This window comes from Gekko japonicus, unplaced genomic scaffold (genome assembly GCF_001447785.1).
Source record: "Gekko japonicus isolate JY-2015 unplaced genomic scaffold, Gekko_japonicus_V1.1 scaffold1694, whole genome shotgun sequence".
NCBI lineage: Eukaryota > Metazoa > Chordata > Lepidosauria > Squamata > Gekkonidae > Gekko > Gekko japonicus.
The window spans coordinates 399,156-416,446 of record NW_015177062.1 but is presented as its reverse complement, the minus strand read 5'-3'; the positions used below and the strand labels follow the sequence as shown (position 1 = coordinate 416,446).

At 41.6% G+C, this 17,291-nt stretch overlaps 1 protein-coding gene across 1 annotated transcript in view; it reads right to left on the bottom strand.

Moving 5' to 3' along the window:
- Positions 1-503: 503 nt before the first annotated feature.
- The window catches only part of LTBP1 (latent transforming growth factor beta binding protein 1), a 145,409-nt gene continuing 128,621 nt past the window's right edge, over positions 504-17,291 (bottom strand). Inside the window, exons 6-8 of the mRNA XM_015428172.1 lie at positions 12,298-12,522; positions 10,859-11,136; positions 504-740 (exon numbers count right to left, since the gene is read on the bottom strand). Of these exons, the coding sequence (XP_015283658.1) occupies positions 504-740; positions 10,859-11,136; positions 12,298-12,522 (740 nt within the window). The remainder of the gene's footprint in view (positions 741-10,858; positions 11,137-12,297; positions 12,523-17,291) is intronic.

Below are 17,291 nucleotides of genomic sequence, written 5' to 3'. Positions count from 1 at the left end.
CAAACGTTAGAATGTCCAGGGTGGCATCAACAGTGAAGGATGCTCCTTTAAGAATGCGGGTAGAACCTTCCAACAGGCCTCTGTTGTTTTCTGGTAACATCTGAATGAGCTTTCTTATCCAGACGATGGAAGCCCTGGAAGCGATAGATGCAGTAGCCGCCGCCTTGACAATCATGGCGATGGACTCATGTAATCTCTTCTGTGTGGCATCAGCCTTTTTATCGATAGGATCACGTATGGAACCGTGTCCATCCTCCGAGACTAGACCTGTTGACTGGATAGCTGCCACGGGACTGTCCACTGGTGGAGCCTGTAACAGTTCATTGGCATAACTGGGCAAGGCATACATCTTTTTTACAAAACCTGGGAACTGCTTGTTAGCAGTTGGCTTGTCCCATGCCACCCTTAACTGACGTTCAAAATAGTCCGGAAAGGGAAAGACATTTTCCACATACTCCTCAGGAGGGAAGAACTCCTGGTCACCTCTAGATCTGGATTTTAGCTTAGATCTTGAAGAGGCCGATCTTTAAAGCCTTCATGGCTTTAGACAAGAAATAATGGTAGTCCTTCGCATTAAAAAAGCGGCTAGCCTGTTCAGGCATCTTAAGATCCTCTACCTCCTCATCTGAAAGGAATTCCCCTTCCTCTCTGTCCTCCTGCATGGACCCAACAGACTCCTCATCTTCCCATTGCTCCTCTCTAGAACCCCTACTGGGTCTTGGGGGTGCTTTTTGGGCAGCCTTAGTGGGCCAAGCTGAAGGAGGCTGGGACGGTTGTCCTGGGAATGGCCCTTGTCTGGGGATACCCACCCTCTCACAGAAGGTGGAGATGCCCTCCTGCATGGCCTGGCGAAAGGCTAGCATCAGATCTGCTGGGTTGATTAAGACCCCTTGGAAGGTGTTACCCTCCCTGCGATCTCTGGGCCCAGGGAATGCGAATTGGAGGGCTTACAAACTCTGTCCATTCCAGCGTCGCGCTGCAGAGGCCTGGAGATGGCGACCGGATTCGGCTCCGCTTCTTCAAGATGGCCGCCGATCTTCGCCCGCCCAGAATTAGTGGGCCCTGCTTCTTCTTGCGGCCAGCAGTGTTTAAGTGCATGCTGCGCCGCCGGCGCCGCCTCTGCTGCGCTCGTTGGGGTGGCACAAACAAGCCCCGAAAGCAGGTAGGCCCCACTTCCAAGTTGCGCTCCACCCGCCACCGTGGTGAGCGTTGTCGCCTCGTCCCCCGATGAAATGTCTTCTGAGTGCTCGGTAGCCATCTCGCAGGCCCGACGAGCACCCGGGAGGGACTTGCCTCTCAACGTCTTCTGGCTCCAAGCAGGAGCAAGAAGGGAAAAAATAGAGTAAAAAGTAGAGGGAGAGAGGCAGAGAGAGAGACTCTGAGGAATAAAAGAGAGCTATATAGAACAAAATAGAATTGAAAGAGAAAGTAGATGGACAGAATCACAGAGCTCTGTCCCTAGCTGCTAATCCCTAAGAGGCAGAAACAGAACTGAGGGGCAGGGCTATTCCCAAGGTGCCAACAGGAAGGAGAAAAAAGTATTTCCTACCTCCCTAAAGGAATGATGGGAATAACCCATGGAGATGTCCTCCACCTCAGTGGGAGAATTACACAGCATAATTGCCAAGAGAAGAAATAAAATACAGAAAAGTAGGACAAAGATACAATTGCTAAATGGGGGGTGGGGCAGCGAGGGCAGCCTGACAAATTAGGAAAAGCAAACCAGAAAGTATCGGTAGTGCCTCTTATTAATACTTGAGGGTCCCAAAAGTAACTTTACTGTGTGTGGATGAGGAAGAGATCTCATTGAAGTGGTTATTTTACGTTGCCTCAACATCAAATGAAATGCAATGAACAGACTCTACAATAAATGTCCTTTGATTTATCAATGCTGCCTATGTGCAACTGGCTATGCAAACTGAACTGTGTCCAACATCTTCTCCATTCTAATTCTACACCAAATGGGAGAATAACAGAATCACAGAGTTGGAAGGGGACAAACAGACCATCTAGTCCAATCCCCTGCTCAAGGCAGGATCAGCCTAAAGCATCCATGACAAGTGTTTATCCAGACGCTGCTTGGAGACTGCCAGTGAGGGGGAGCACACCACCTCCCTAGGCAGCTGATTCCACTGCTGAGCTACTCTTACTGTAAAAATCTTTTCTAATATTCAGGGGGTATCATTCGGCCCTTAATATAAATCCACTATTGAGAGTCCTATTTACAGCAATTCAAATTCCAAGAAATAACCTTTTTAAATTATGGATAACACCCACACTTCATCAATGATTTGGGACCAACTATGAAAAACCTTTGATAACCGTTTGCAAAACAGGTTTCCTGAGCGTAAAGGTTCCCTTGCTCGAAAGCCAGTCGAATCCGACTCTTAAGGTTGCGGTGCTCATCTCCGTTTCAAAGCCGAAGAGCCAGCGCTGTCCGAAGACGTTTCCGTGGTCATATGGCCGGCATGACTAAACACCAAGGCGCATGGAACGCTGTTACCTTCCCACCAAAGTGGTACCTATTTATCTACTTGCAATTTCTTGCTTTCGAACTGCTAGGTTAGCAGGAGCTGGAACTAGAGATGGGAGCTCACTCCATCATGCGGCACCCGGGTCTCGAACTGCTGAACTACTGACCTTCCACAGCGTAGTCAGGCAATAAGGGCACCTCTAGAGTACTGGTCTCTGGAAGACTGATTAGGGTTCTTTCCTCGTTGTCTACCTTGTCTCCTGGTTTGAGATTGTTGAGTATAAGGGGGCCTATAACCCTGCTGCTGTGGCACAGGGTTATGGTATCTATAATCGGAGATACAATAGGATTTCTCCTGCTATAAGTATGTCTAGGGAAATACTTTTGCTCATACGCTGGTGCTGGGTTGCGTGTTATGCCCAGAGATTCAATAGTTATCTTTTTCTTCCTAATACGGTCCAAAAAGCATATCAGTTTGGTTGTTAAAAAGGTCTCAGCCTTTGGATGGGAGGTCTTCTGTCTTTGCACTTTTATCTCGTGGAAGGGCTGATGAGCACAGCTATGAGGGCCTTTGTATGACAACGCCAGAGGCCACCGGCCTGCTATTGCAGTCAGTTAGGTGCTGGGCTGCATTAAGCTGCTGCTTGCCAATTTTTTGCCTTCTGAAATTAGGACTTAACTATGTTTTGCTTATCCTCAGGCAGTAATTCTACAAACTATGTCATCTTTTCCCACAACAGCATTTGGAAACGAGAGAGATCACTTTTCAGTGGCAGAACAAGTAGTCACAGCCTTCCTCTCTAATCTTGTATAAATTCTCTAGTTTTTTCGCCGAGACAGGCACTGAAGCTAGTTTTGTCTAATTGGTCATGGCAATATCTTGTATCCCTTGAAGCATAGGAAGGTCTACTGGCCCTAAGTCGTGACTATACAAGACTTTCATTTTAGGGTCTGAAGGTTGCAGTTCTGCAGCGTGGTATTCTAACCCCAGTGCTTTAGCCATGTGTACAGAATACATCTTCAGGTCCTATGTCAGTGAGGGGGCTGTTGGGTTCCCCACAGTGTTATCAAGGGAGGGCACTGACGTGACCTCGAAACCCTTGGAGTCAGACCCTTGATGTGAGGATCCCAGCAAAGGTTGAAAATGTGTGCCATGGTCACTCTTTGATCTGGTGGAAGACATATGGGGCTGCCAGGGCTAACAGCTTTGCAAGGGGTTCCATGGACCCCACTGAGGTAGCATGATAAATGGGAACCAAGGATTTTTCTTGGTCGGCCACTGATTAGGAGGTTGATGCTTGGGTTGTCTCTTGGCCTGAGACATAGGAGTCAATGGTGGCACCTCAACCACTTCACCCTCCAATGATCTCAATGGCAAAGGCGTCTTCAGGCACGAAGACAGCTCAGTCTTGATACCCAATGGTGAGCCATGACATCGAGGGGACCCTGATCTGAAAATTGCTGGCATTGAGGACTCCAAGTTGAGTCAGACTGTCGGTGCCAAAGTGGAGATTCCTGTCAACGTAATCTTTGGGAAGATGGTGATGCTTGACCTTGAGGGAATGGGGACCATCGGTTTCAAAGTGAGAGTGTTCAATGCTGGTGGGATGGCAATCTAGACAAGCTATGGTGGAAGCGCTTAGCCCTTTTCTTAGCCTTTTTTGGAGGCGGCTTCTATGACAATCTCTGCATCGATGGCTGGCTTTGCACTTCTGACACCAATGGTGTCGGTGCCAACCTTATAGACTGAGCTCTCACTTCTTTTTCCATTAGGGCTCTTTTATCCCCTTTCTACCACAGTGCAGCTTTAAGTCTTGCTGCTCTAGCCTCTTGGGCTTTAGGGGTAAGCCTGTGCCAAGATGGGCAGGAACCGGTATTGTGGCCCTCTCCCAGGCACAGGAGACACGACATGTGATCATTGTTTGGGGCCATTTTTGCCCTGCAATCCCCACATTTTTTGAAGACGGCCATCCCATCTGCTCTTCTGATAATCTTTGAATAATTTTCTCTGGAGACCTCGTTCTGAGTGGGCCTCCAGAAGAAGCTCAAGGAAGCCTGTCCTCTCCCCATTGCGGCAAGAACTGAGGAAGAAGTGCTCCCCCTTCCTCTGTCACATGACCCTTTGGGCAGGAAAAGGGCTCTCTATAGGCAGAGGGGAGGAGGAGCACGCCTAGAGTCTAGAAATTTCTAATATAAGCTTGGAAGCTCCTCTCCGCAGCAGGCCTGCAATTATGCAGTCCCCAATGTGTGCCTGCATAAAACCCACAAAGATGAATGGAGGGTTATTGGAGTATGATGGCTTCTGTTTATATTTAGGGGAGGAAGAGAGAAATTCATGTTGCAGAAGTGGCATTAAAAGAAATTCTACAAAATATTAGAGGATATGATGGTTGTCCATACTTGGAAGGCAGGAAAACTCCTAACAGATTTCCCAAATCAAAGTTAACTGTATACAGAACGAGTGGCTTAATATATAGTTATAACTCACCATTTGAAAAATCTAATCAATATATCACTTTTGTAATCCAGGCTAAACATATAGGATAGAAGTCATAAATAAACCAGATCCTGCAATAGATTAAATGGCTTACCAAGAATAGACCAAACATACATGGACATTACATTATCAGTCTCCCATGCAGACAATAAAACCACCTCTGATCCCAAAGTAATTAATAAAAGATTTTACAGTACCAAAGCCAACTTTAAAAATCCATCCTGTAAAAATACATAAACACTGAAAATGTTGAGTAAAGTAACATTATGGAGAACAGACAAAACATTTGAACCAATTACATGATATTAGAAAGAGGAAAGGTTTGAGATTAAGAAAATCAAAAGGCAATACAAAATCTTCCTTGGAAATTCTCACAATATATATAGAACCAAAATATCCTACAGCACCATATTGATAGTTCTGGGTTACATTTTTAACGTCTTGAATGCTAACCCAAGTATTTTAGTCTTTATAACAAAAGTCATGTGGCACCTTAAAGCCTGGTGGATTTACTATAGCATAGCATCTTGTGAGCTAGAGCCCACTGTGTTACATACACGTGTTACATTCAATGTTACATGTCATACAACTAATGAACTAAGCTCTATTTTATGAAAACTGATACAACCAAAAATGGTTTCATCTTTAACATGCCACAAGAGCCTTTGTTGTCTTGGTCTCAGTAGAATGACAAGATTGCTAGTCTGTTACACTAGTCTTTATAGCAATCTAATTTTCATTGACTCAGTTATAATTTTTACCATTTGTCATCTTGTTTTAGTCAAATGAAATTGATACACACAATACAATCTGTGGGTTCTGAACACAATAGTACAAAATAAACAAAGGAAAATCTGAATTTTCGGTCACCATGGATAATATATGAATTGGATCCAAAATAGTCTTCCACTACACCGGAAGACACCTCTGCTAGTGGGGGAGGGTGACTTCAGAGCCCCACATCACACCCAGTGCTGTTCCTTAGAAGACCTAGTGCCTCTCAGGAGCATCAGTTGGAAAGCACGGTGGACTGCACAAGGAAGGAAAGAACCATTCTGTGAGAAGAGCTCTGCTGATAGTCCTTTGGATCCAATCCTATAACAGCAACTTGTCTTCATGAAACTGACCTGTAGTATCACACTAAAGCAGTAAATAATTGGTCATATTGGTTTTCTGAAAACACCCAATTGACTCCTATTGTAGCCTCCTTATTCTTTGCCATTTTTTCCCCTTTGGGTAGTTTCATAGAGCCAACACTGGCTGCAAGCCCAGGGTTTACTTTGTGCCAGATATATTCCATAAACATGTATCAAGATGGCAATTGGATGGTGGGGTGATGGTAAAGTTCATGCTGTGACTTTCCAGTAAGACTTATGTAGTTTCCTCTTTTTCCTACTTCTCTCTCTTAAGCTTTTCTTCCTTTCCCCCTTGTCATTATACATTTAAAAACAAATCTTTACATTTGAATATTATTTAGTGAGACTCAGGTCAACATTTCACAAAGATCTACACTTCACAGAAATACTTATATTCTGAGACTGACAGTGAGAATTAAATTGAAAATAATAAGCATAGTTAACATGTCAAAGACTGGTGCAACTGACATTCTCTGAATCAAGAAAAAAGAACCCACTCCCAAGTTAACTAACAAAACAGCATCTCAGGTTCTAGTATTAACACCCATTCTAGACATAGGAACACAGCAAAGCAAGTCTACATGGGGATCAGACATTCTGATTCAGAATTTTCAATCCCCATTAACCACATAATGCCTGTCCTTAATCTCTCAGTCTATCTAATAGATTGAGAGCAATGAACTCATAATAAAGAAATAGTTGCCATGGGAAACCCTATGCTACAACTGTATACTCCTCCATGTACTGTTTTCCATACTTTCTGCTATGCACCACTGAATTTTTGTGTAGAAAACAGATGCACTTCTATAGTTTAATTTCAAGCTAAACCTTAAGATGAGTTAGGTTGGTTCTACCTCCTGGCCAACAGAAATCCTACCCTTTTCCTGTAATGGGAAAAATGTTCATCTGAACCAAAGCTCTACCTCCAAAGAGATGCTGCAAGCTCCTGGGATCATTGAACTAATCTAAAGTGTGAAATGCATCAACAGTCATTTGCTGTTCTGGAAACATAGGCTTATTTTTTTAAGTGTTTTAAGTGTTTAATATGGATTTATAGCATTTGCTGCCTTCCCAAAAGAGAGCTAGTGAAGCTATACATACAGTATCTGCTTCTGAAACTGAAGAGTATGGAAGAATAGTGTCCTTATATTCCCTTTAAAGACAAAGCAAGGGATAAAGCCAAGTGAAGGCCCACAGGATCACTTAAGAGTCGGGGGGGGGGCAATCAAAATGCTATGAAGACTAAAACTGTTACTGGAGAAAAGTGAATGCCAACACACAGCATTATTTTAAGTTCTGCTGTAACAAAGATGAACAACAACACCTATACAGATAGTGGGTTGTACCCAACAAGAACTACAAATGGAATTCATCTCATGTCATGGGACCTTTCCACCTTCTCCTGTAACCTATCACACCTGTTGAAATACTGTCCAAGGGGGTCAGAGGCCCCTAGGAACATATGCCAAGCTGCATCCAGGTCTGCAGCAGGAAAATATCAGTGAAAATAAAGTCCCCTGTGCCAGAGGAAGTATTCTTCTGCAGGCAGAAATAATTACAGGATACAATCCACTATAATTTAGTTACTTTGAATATGTGTTCTATATTTTTTAGATCTCATTAACCAGCTCTTTTTACAACAAACTGAAACCTTATGCTATTTTAAGATTAAAGGAGGCCTGATTAAGGAAAGCCTATTTGTTCAAGAAACCTTGAAGTTTATCTTATATATTAGGTGTGAAAGTCCTTTTAAAAATAAAAGGTGAGTTCTTGAACTAGTAACCCACAGAGCCTTAAAAAGCTTATGATTTTTTAAAGACACACAGGAGGTTAACACTATACTGTAAACCTTATAAAGAAGACAAGGAAGAAATGGAGCATGGAGAGAATATTCAAGCACAAAATGGAAGAAAGAATGAACTACAACTCACTTTCTTGTAACTACTTATGGTGAAGAGGATAGCTGTTTCTGGGACAATTCATTATTTGCTACATTTTTATCACAGTCTTCTTTCAAAGAGCTTAAATCATATGGTTCTACAGTAATCATACTTCAGGAGTGTCTGCCTCACACATACAGACCTCCTTGCTTATTGCTTAATGGTATATAAAGGGTATGGACTGTTTTTTGTTCCAACTATCCAAGAGGGGAAATCAGAAAAGACAAGAAACAGGGCTTTCTCAACTGGAAACTTACATCAGAAAGATTATCAGTATGAAGAAGTAGTTATGCTCCAAGTGTTTATCTGTGGGTAATTAGAAGTCCCAAAGAATCTTTGCTTCATCATTCTCCATGGTCTTGAGGGTTTGTGCTCCATGAATTTCTGGCTGATGGTAAGCCATGCTTCTTGCAAAGATTTCAGTGCCACATAGCTGCAACTCTATTGTGACATTCTTTATAGTCAGTTTGAGCAATTTTACTGCAGGCACTGACCATGTAGTCGACTGTTTCATCCTTTGTATTGCAAAGTCGATATTTGCTGTTAACACTGGTCTTCTGAATCTTCGCTTTCATACTGTTCATTTCGAGTGCCTGCTATTATGCAACTAGAATAAGTCCTGCCGTTTCTTTCTTTGAGTGTCCATTTTGGAGCCACTTCCAGGTATTTTCACTATCAACTTTATTCTGTATGTCTTTCAAACATTGCCCATGCAAGTGCTTTTCCTTCCAGTTGTGAAAGTGAGTTTTGATTTCAGTCTTTTTGTAATCTTCTTTGGTTTATGTAACCTTAAATAAGTCTACCTTGAACACTTCAACTAGAAGCTTCTCTTTGGTTTTCATCATCATCATCATCATCATCATCATCATCATCATCATCATCATCTACAAAGTGAATATCCTGCCTTTCTACCCTCACAAGGGCCACCAAAGCAGCCACCAAATTAAAACATATATGATGAAATCACATTTTCAAACCATTAAAATCAACCCCCCGACACACATCATTAAACCATATTAAAAACAGAGTTCATATACATACAAAGACACAAAAATCAGCAATTAAAACATTGGTCAGGAAGGAAGGATCACTAAGAGAATCCCCAAAAACCTTAATAAGTATTTCCCCACTTGTGGAAGATGGCAGCGGAAGGGAACAGATGACTCTTGCTGGGGAGGGAGGTTCAAGAGCTTTGGTGCCATGACTGAGAAGGCCCTCTCCCCACTCCCCATTGCCTACTCTCAGAACCTGAAGCAGGGACTCCAAAGATTGCCACAGCAATCAGGCGGCTTCATATATAAGCCCCAATATTACATTCCTTGAGAGAGAGAGATAACTTCATTTATATTTAGACAGAAGTTTGACAGGACTGGTGGTGGAAAGTGCCATCATGTCACAGCCAAACTATGGTGATCCCTACAGATTTTCAATGCAAGAAATGAACAGAGGTAATTTCCCATTGTTTGCTTCTGCACAGCAATCATAGGCTTCTTTTGTGATCTTCCACTGAAATACTAACCAGAGCTGATGTTGTTTAGGTTTCTGGATCTGACAAGATCAGGCTAGCCTGAGCCATCTAGGTCAGGTCAGGATTAGTATTTGACAGTTGGTCCCATCTTTGTATCTTTTTGACATAAAAATGAGTTAGATTAAGCAATTCCCCCCCACTAAGTGACAGCCTTGCTCTATCAGCAGAAGGTATCCTTCATCAGAGAAAAACTCACTTAGTGGAAGGGAATTGTTGGATTCAATCCGATATTTATAAATAAAATATCAAGAACTCTGACGCTCATGAACAAAAAGTGTAGAGCACTAATAATATGTAAAATAATATCCGGCCATGAAATCTTGTTTGAAGGAAAAACATGGTCAAAATAAGTCCTGTTTTCTTTCTTGTGGCGAGAAGCACATGCATTACTTTTCAGTCTCTCTCAAGTTTTAAAAAACATATTACAGTTCTAGAACTAAATTCCTTTTTTTCTAGAATTCCATCAACATCATATTGAAAATCAATTGTACACTTTCACATTAATATTATATTATACTTTTGTTTAGAAAAAAAATCAATAAATGGCTGCAAATTACCAGAGAGAAAACCTTTAGAGTTTGGTCTACCATAATTTAACGATTTCAGTGACATTGGCTATTTAGGCACACATCGAATCTTAGCAGTCCATTCTTTTATTAATACTACTATCGAGCTGTACCATTTCTTTGCAGTAACAATATTAGCTGCTTTTGACAGATTTGTAATTAAAGACCAGTATACATTTAAAGAACATAAGAAGAGCCTTGCTGGATCAGGCCAGTGGTCCATCTAGCCCAACACGTTCTTTCACTCAGTTGCTGCCTCCTAGTACTGACACTTCCTCTGACTACAGAGGTTCCCTGTAGTCACCATAGCTAGTAGCCACCAATGGACCTATCCTCCATTATTCTGTCTAAGAGCCATCACTACATCCAACAGATTCCACAATTTATTTATTTGTTGAATAAATAAATGTTTCCTTTCGTCTGTCCTGAATCTATTTTCCATCAATTTCACTGGATTTCCTCAAGTTCTAGAAACTTAAAGAGAGGGAGAAAAAGTTCTTTCCACCGCATGCAAAATTTTATAAATCTCTATCACATCTCATCCTTTACCTGTGTGTTTTTTTTTAATCTTAACGTCCCAGACTCTTCAGCCTTTCCTTATCACAAAAGTGCTTCAACCCCTTAATCATCTTGGTTGCCCTCTTCTGCACTTCTTCTTCTGCATTACAACATCTACTTAATCATTAAGTATCTAAAATATTTGTAAAACACTACTTACTTGTGTCCCAACAGTCTCCTGGAAGCATCGCCCAAGCTGAGTTTTAGCAGAAATAGGGTATATGTGAGAAACTGGCTGCTGATGTGAATAGGGTGGATGTACTTTCTGAGTCTTCTGAAATGGCAGACTTTGATAAGAAACCTGGGAGTGTCCTGATTGGGATGGCTTTGTTTTTTGTCCAGCAGATGTGCTATCAATTCTTGAAACCTGATGGAACTGCACTGAAGCTTCAGGGGGGTGTTTCACATGAATGTTCACAATGTTAGGAGGAAATTTAACTGGAAAAACAATTAAAAGAAGAAATAAAGTCCAATTAAATAACACCACTCCTCAACTCAGCAACACCAAACATATAGTAAACACATTATTTTTTTCCAAGCAATATTTTACATATCCTCAACTTTAGCCACATTCTGATGTCTCTACAAACCTCTATTTATCTGTGATGGGCACTAATGCAGCTTGCTCTCATGCTCAAGTGTTCCCTCCCATCTCCTCTATTCTTGCGCAGAGCATAACTGAACACTATAGGAAGCCTTGAATCAAGCTCCAATTTATCATGTCATCTGATATCTGCAACCCAGGCAAACTGAAGCTTGTTCACAACCCTCCCAACAACAACAACAACAAAATCCCAGAATTCTAAACCTTGGTTTAAATCCCAATTAGAATACTATTTTATTAGTGTAATCCCTGCAGCTGGCTGAATGCTGATAGCAAGAATACTAGGCTACATGAACCTTTGGACCAATCCAATAGGGCTCTGCTGATGTTACCAGAACCCTACTGATGGAAGTGCTAAGAACAAATTTCGATAAGCAAATTTTGTGAATAAAATTTTGATTTGTAAAGTATTCTGCAGACTATAAAAACCACTTACACAGCACAGATTTATAAAAATGTGACAAAAAGGGGAATGCTGTTCTAAAGACAGCTGTAAATAATAATGGTTAATTATTTTAATATCCACAATTCTGATTATCCAGTTTTAAATAATCAAAGCAACTATAGTTGGTTTCATACAGTCTGTCTTTGAGTCTTGCTCTCTCTATCTAGCTAGCCTCCTCTCTGACAGCAAATATATGAAAAAGATAAGCAACATCCAATAGGCTATTGTAAAGCTTTTAAGAGCAAGCTACTTCCTAAAAAGAAACAGAATTTCATCACAGAACTGTCTCATTTTGAAAGTACAAATTCATTTTTTGTTTGGAATGAATGAAAGTCACAGTATCTTATCAAACAGTGACATGTTTCTCATTACTTGAACCATCTAAGGAAAACAAAATCCAGTCATTTTGATGGTCTTTGAATTCCTGCTAAATTTTAAAGCTACTGGGATAGATTTTATGGTAGTCTGTGGCTCTCCGGAAGCCAAAAAAAGAAGTAAATCTACAGCCAATACAAAAATCTAAACATTAAGAGGAAGAGAAAATGTTTACCTTTTACTCCTTGCTGCCCAGGCATAGTCAGTGGTAAAGTATGCGTAGAATGGATGACATGTGATCCCACAGGCTTGCTTGCTTGCTGTGGGTTATGATAGAGTTTTGGACCACTGCTGGTCTGCACTGGGATCTGGCAAAGTTTACCAGTATAATTAGGAGGACATTGGCATTTATCTCTAGAACTACACTGGCCCCCATTCATACACGGAAGATGGCAAATAACTGAAAGACAAAAGACAAAAGCATGGGAAAAATCAGTGTTAATTTCTCAGTCACTTTAAAAAATACAACCCCTAACTATATTAGAAACTTAAACTAATTAGTGGTTTAATTAATTGTGGGATCATGCCGGTACACTCTAATGGTGCTGGCTGAGAAGGAATCAAGGCCAGAACTGAAGCAGATGGATTTGGTATAGTGCTGGGGCATGGTCTGTGGAAAAGACGACATCAAGAAATTAATTTGTATGATATTACTTCTTTTTTTCAGTTCCTGGTGTGCATCAACAGCCATGGATGGCAGAGGACGTCAACTAGTTTTGGAGCGACTCTGGGACCAAAGTGGAAATTTTGGAGGATTACAAGGTCTTCTCCATACTCATTGGCTTTGGAAAGACAGCACGCAACCTGAACAGAATTTTTTTCTTCAGAACTCACTATCTGGCATTCCATAGGCTGGTCCAAAATAAGGTCTCCTTACTATATTAATTTTAAAAATCTACATTAATTAAAATACTATATTAATTAAAAAATGATACTCAGTCACTAAAAGTATAGCAACTCTCTGCCTAATAACAAAAAGAAGAAAGAAAGAGAGGCACTAATGCTCATTTTGGAAGAAAAGAAAGCCAGGTAATTCCTGAAGCTACAGTGGAGATTGCACCCTTGGTGGGACTGCGGAGCTTCACAGGTTGCATATCATCTCTTCTATACTACAGATGTCCCTGTGGCCTGACTGGCAGAACATAATTACCAGCAGAAGACCTTCTTAAAGCCCAGCTCTTCCAAGAGACACAAGCTAAAGAGCAACAGGCCTCTCTGCTCTGTGGGTCATGTTTGGTGAACCTTGGGGATTGTGACAAAATACCTCCAGATTACATAGTGATGGAACAGAAGCTGGAAACCACAGACTGGCAAAAACAGGCTGCTTACCTGTAACTGATGATCTTCGAGTGGTCATCTGTGCAGTACCACATATGGGTTGGGTGCGTGCACAGAGACCACAATGAAGATCAGACTGTTTACTGTATTGTCCCATGACTCACCAGGAGCAGCTGGCTGCTGCTAGTGGGGTTTTGTATTATGTATCTGGGTGAACATAATCTGGGGAGGTGGAAGTGATGCCACAACTGAAACATAGAGCTGGAAGGAAATTCAAGGGTCATCTAGTCCAATCCCCTGCACAATGAAGGAAATGTATAAATACCCCCCTCACTCCCCCAGTGATCCCTGCTCTATGCCCAGAGGAAGGTAAATAACCTCCAAATCCAGGATCCCTGGGCCAATCTGGCCTGGACAAAAATTCCTTCCTGACCCCAAAGTGACAATTAACATTACCCTGGGCATGTAAGAAAGGGCCACTAAAGCAGAGCATCAACTCATCCCCACCCTCACTTTCATGATCTGCCTAGATTCACACAATCAGCATTGCTATCAGATGGCCATCTAGCCTCCAAAGAAGGAGAGCCCACAACGTCCTGAGGACGCCTGTTCCACTGAGGAACCGCTCTGTCAGGAAGCTCTAACTGTCAGGAAGTTCTTCCTAATGTTTAGCCAAAAACTCTTCTGGATTTAATTTCAATCCGTTGGTTCTGGTCTGACCTTCTGGGGCAACAGAAAACAACTCTGCTTCATCCTCTATATGACAGCCCTTCAAATACTTGAAGATGGCTAGCATATAATCTCTCAGCCATCTTCTCTCCAGGCTAAACTTACTCAACTCCTTCAACTTTTCCTCATAGGACTTGGTGCAAGCTGTCCTGGGGTTTGGTATTCATCCTCTCCGGCACTGAGGTTTGGCAAGGACTCTCGTGCCTCTGATGATGTTAAAGGCACGGAGTCCTCCGTTTCAGAGCTCCCAGGCGCCAGATCGGGGGCAGGCATGACAACTTCTGACGAACGGCTTTCGGCTTCTGAACTCTTTAATACAACCTCTAGTAACCCTAGGCTACGTTTTGACTTGGCGTTTTGGACTTTGCTCATTTTACTCTGTCTTCTCTGGTACCTTGACCTCTGACTGTGTTTCGGACTCCCGTGCCCTGCCTGGCCCACCAGCGCAATCGTGACACACACACACACCGCCATTTCTGCATTTAATATGGTGAATGGGAGGGGATAAGAGAGCCTCAGCTCACAGAGCTGCCTCACAGCATTTTTAAATCTCTTTAAAATGGCAGCAGTGTCCACAGTTTGGCCCGCAGTCTTTTTTAATTTTTTTTTTAATTTTTATTACTGAATATTTACGGGTAAACAGAAGGCGATAAAAAGGTAATAAGGTAAAAAATTATACAGTATCTCTTCATATACAGGGTCTGGAGGAATTATATCATTCTCCAGCAAATAAAACATAACAGGTATCCACATATACCAGAGGTGGGTTGAGCTCTTGGTTCTGTTGATTGTATACTCTCAGTAATTTTTGCCATTATTATAAGTTCCCAAATTTTTTGGTGCCAGGTTTGTACTGATGGTTTCAATTTACTTTTGCAAACTGATGCAATTGTTAATCAAGCAATTGTTAACAGTGTGGCAATTAATTTTCTTTTTTCATTTCCAAATTGGGAATCAGGCCAAATATTTAGTAATACCAACTCTGGAGTAAGTAGAATTTCACAACCAGTCATAATCTTGATTTTAACAATGATCGTCTCCCAGAACAAGGTTAAGCAGAACACTCCCACCAGCAGTTTAGATAAGGCCCTCAAGTCTTCTTACGAGATACCAGTGAATCACTTAGGCTGAAACCCTAAGGGTACTTTTCTAAGAATATGCCCCAAGAAATAACATGGGATATACCTCTGAGTAGACTTAGGATTGTTCTCTTTGTGAATCAATCAGCAAGAGAAAAACAAGTAATAGTACATGTGCTACCAAAGTGAACACAAAAGTAATAAAACTTTTAAATTACCAGCTGTTAAATTTCAGGCTTGTAGTTAGATATCATTTTAACTTTTGAAAAGTAATTATTCATGAAAATACTTACAGTTTAACAGTAAATACAGTCACTAAATATATTAGCTATCAACAAATATGAGTTATATTAAGAAAACTTCCGGTTTTGGTGTCTGCTATGGTGGCCGTGTTCTCCCGGAGTTCCAGGAGACGTGCACCAGCACCTGCGGCTGGGAGGGGGTGCAACTGTCTGCAGCACCCCCAGAGCCCTTGCGATGGGCTCCCAGCCATGGGGCGCTAGGAGAGCTCTTCCTCCGGCAACTGGCCAGCAAAGGGGGGCTTTTCCATGCCCCAAAGGTCCTGCCGCAGAGCTTCCATGAATGGAACTAAGAACGCACACTGGGACAAGCGTTTGGTGGAGAAGTGAATTTGGGACTAAACGCGGCTGTATCATTGAAATGTGAGTCAAAGTATAAGCAAAAACGCCTGAAAACTAGCCAAAAGCCTCCCCTTTGGAAACGGGGGGGGGCTCTCCCTCGGGAAGAAAATAAATGAACATTGTGAAGCAGACGAAAGGGGGGGGCTATTAAAACAAGGTGGACTGAAATAAAAAGCACACAAGAACTCACCAGACGTTTTCAAGGATTCCGGAGCCTTTGAGAACTTTTACAAAAAGTAAGCAATCTCAAACATGGTGCCTCCAATGAAGGAGGAAAAGGATAAGCTACCAAAATTGAAGACTCTTGCAGGAAGTGCCAGCCCAGCGAGTTCTGCCCCTAGACAGGACACAACGACAGATCTTCAAAGGATGCTGACTGAGGCATTGCGCCCTCTGCTGGAACAAGTTACGGCTTTGCATCAAAAGTTCGATGCACAACAAAACCAACTTAATGAGACTATGAAAAAAATGGAGAAAACGGAGCAAGAGCTCAAAGAAGTGGATGCCAACACTAGGAAGCTTAAAAAAACAACTGCAGGTGATGGAGAAAAAGAGACTAGCTGATGAGTCTCATCTGTTACAGCTACAAATGGAAAGGGTAAGCTATGTCCTAAGATTTCAAGGAGTTCCTCAAGAGAAGGGAGAAGATCTAAAGCAGATCATGTGTGATACTATAGCCCCGATAGCAGATATTAAAGCGGATATATTACAAAGCGAAATAGATACGATCTTCAGGTCGTATTCTGAATATATAAGGAAGAATAATCTGCCCGGGGAAGTGATAGTGAGATTCTCCAGAAGACAAGTGAGAGATCAAATCCTCAAAGCCACAAATGGATCTACCTTGAAGATCAAGGACAAAGAAATTAAAACTTTGAAGGACATTCCATTTGAAATAAGAAAGAAAAGAAGAAAATTCAGAGACTTGGTGTTATTTCTTCAGAAAAACAACATCCCCTACAGATGGAATGTGCCCAAAGGCATAACCTTCAAATTTAAAGACAAGAAAGAAAAAATTGACTCTGTTGAAAAGGCATTGGAATTTTTGTAGTAACATAACCGTCCAGCAGGTGAAGACAAAGAGAAAGATGATAGCACCAAGGGGAGCGAAGATGAGGGAGAACTGGCATCTTTTGATGAGGACTCAGATTCAAAACTTGGGGCGGCAGCCCCAAAAACAAGTTATCAGTTGAGAAAGAAAAAGGCTAGATAAAGAGTTGTCATTGTGTCTAGGATCCTTTACAAGGACTTTAACCATTTCGTATATTGCTTTTTATGAAGTCAGATGCGTAGATGTTATCTTTTGTTCTAAGGTTAAATAGAATGTTTGATGACCACATCCAATGATCTTTAACTGAAATTGTAAGCTAGAAGCTAATTTTATAAGCATTTTGTATGACCACTATCTCTTGGGTTTTTAGGGATTTTTTTTACTTTACTGT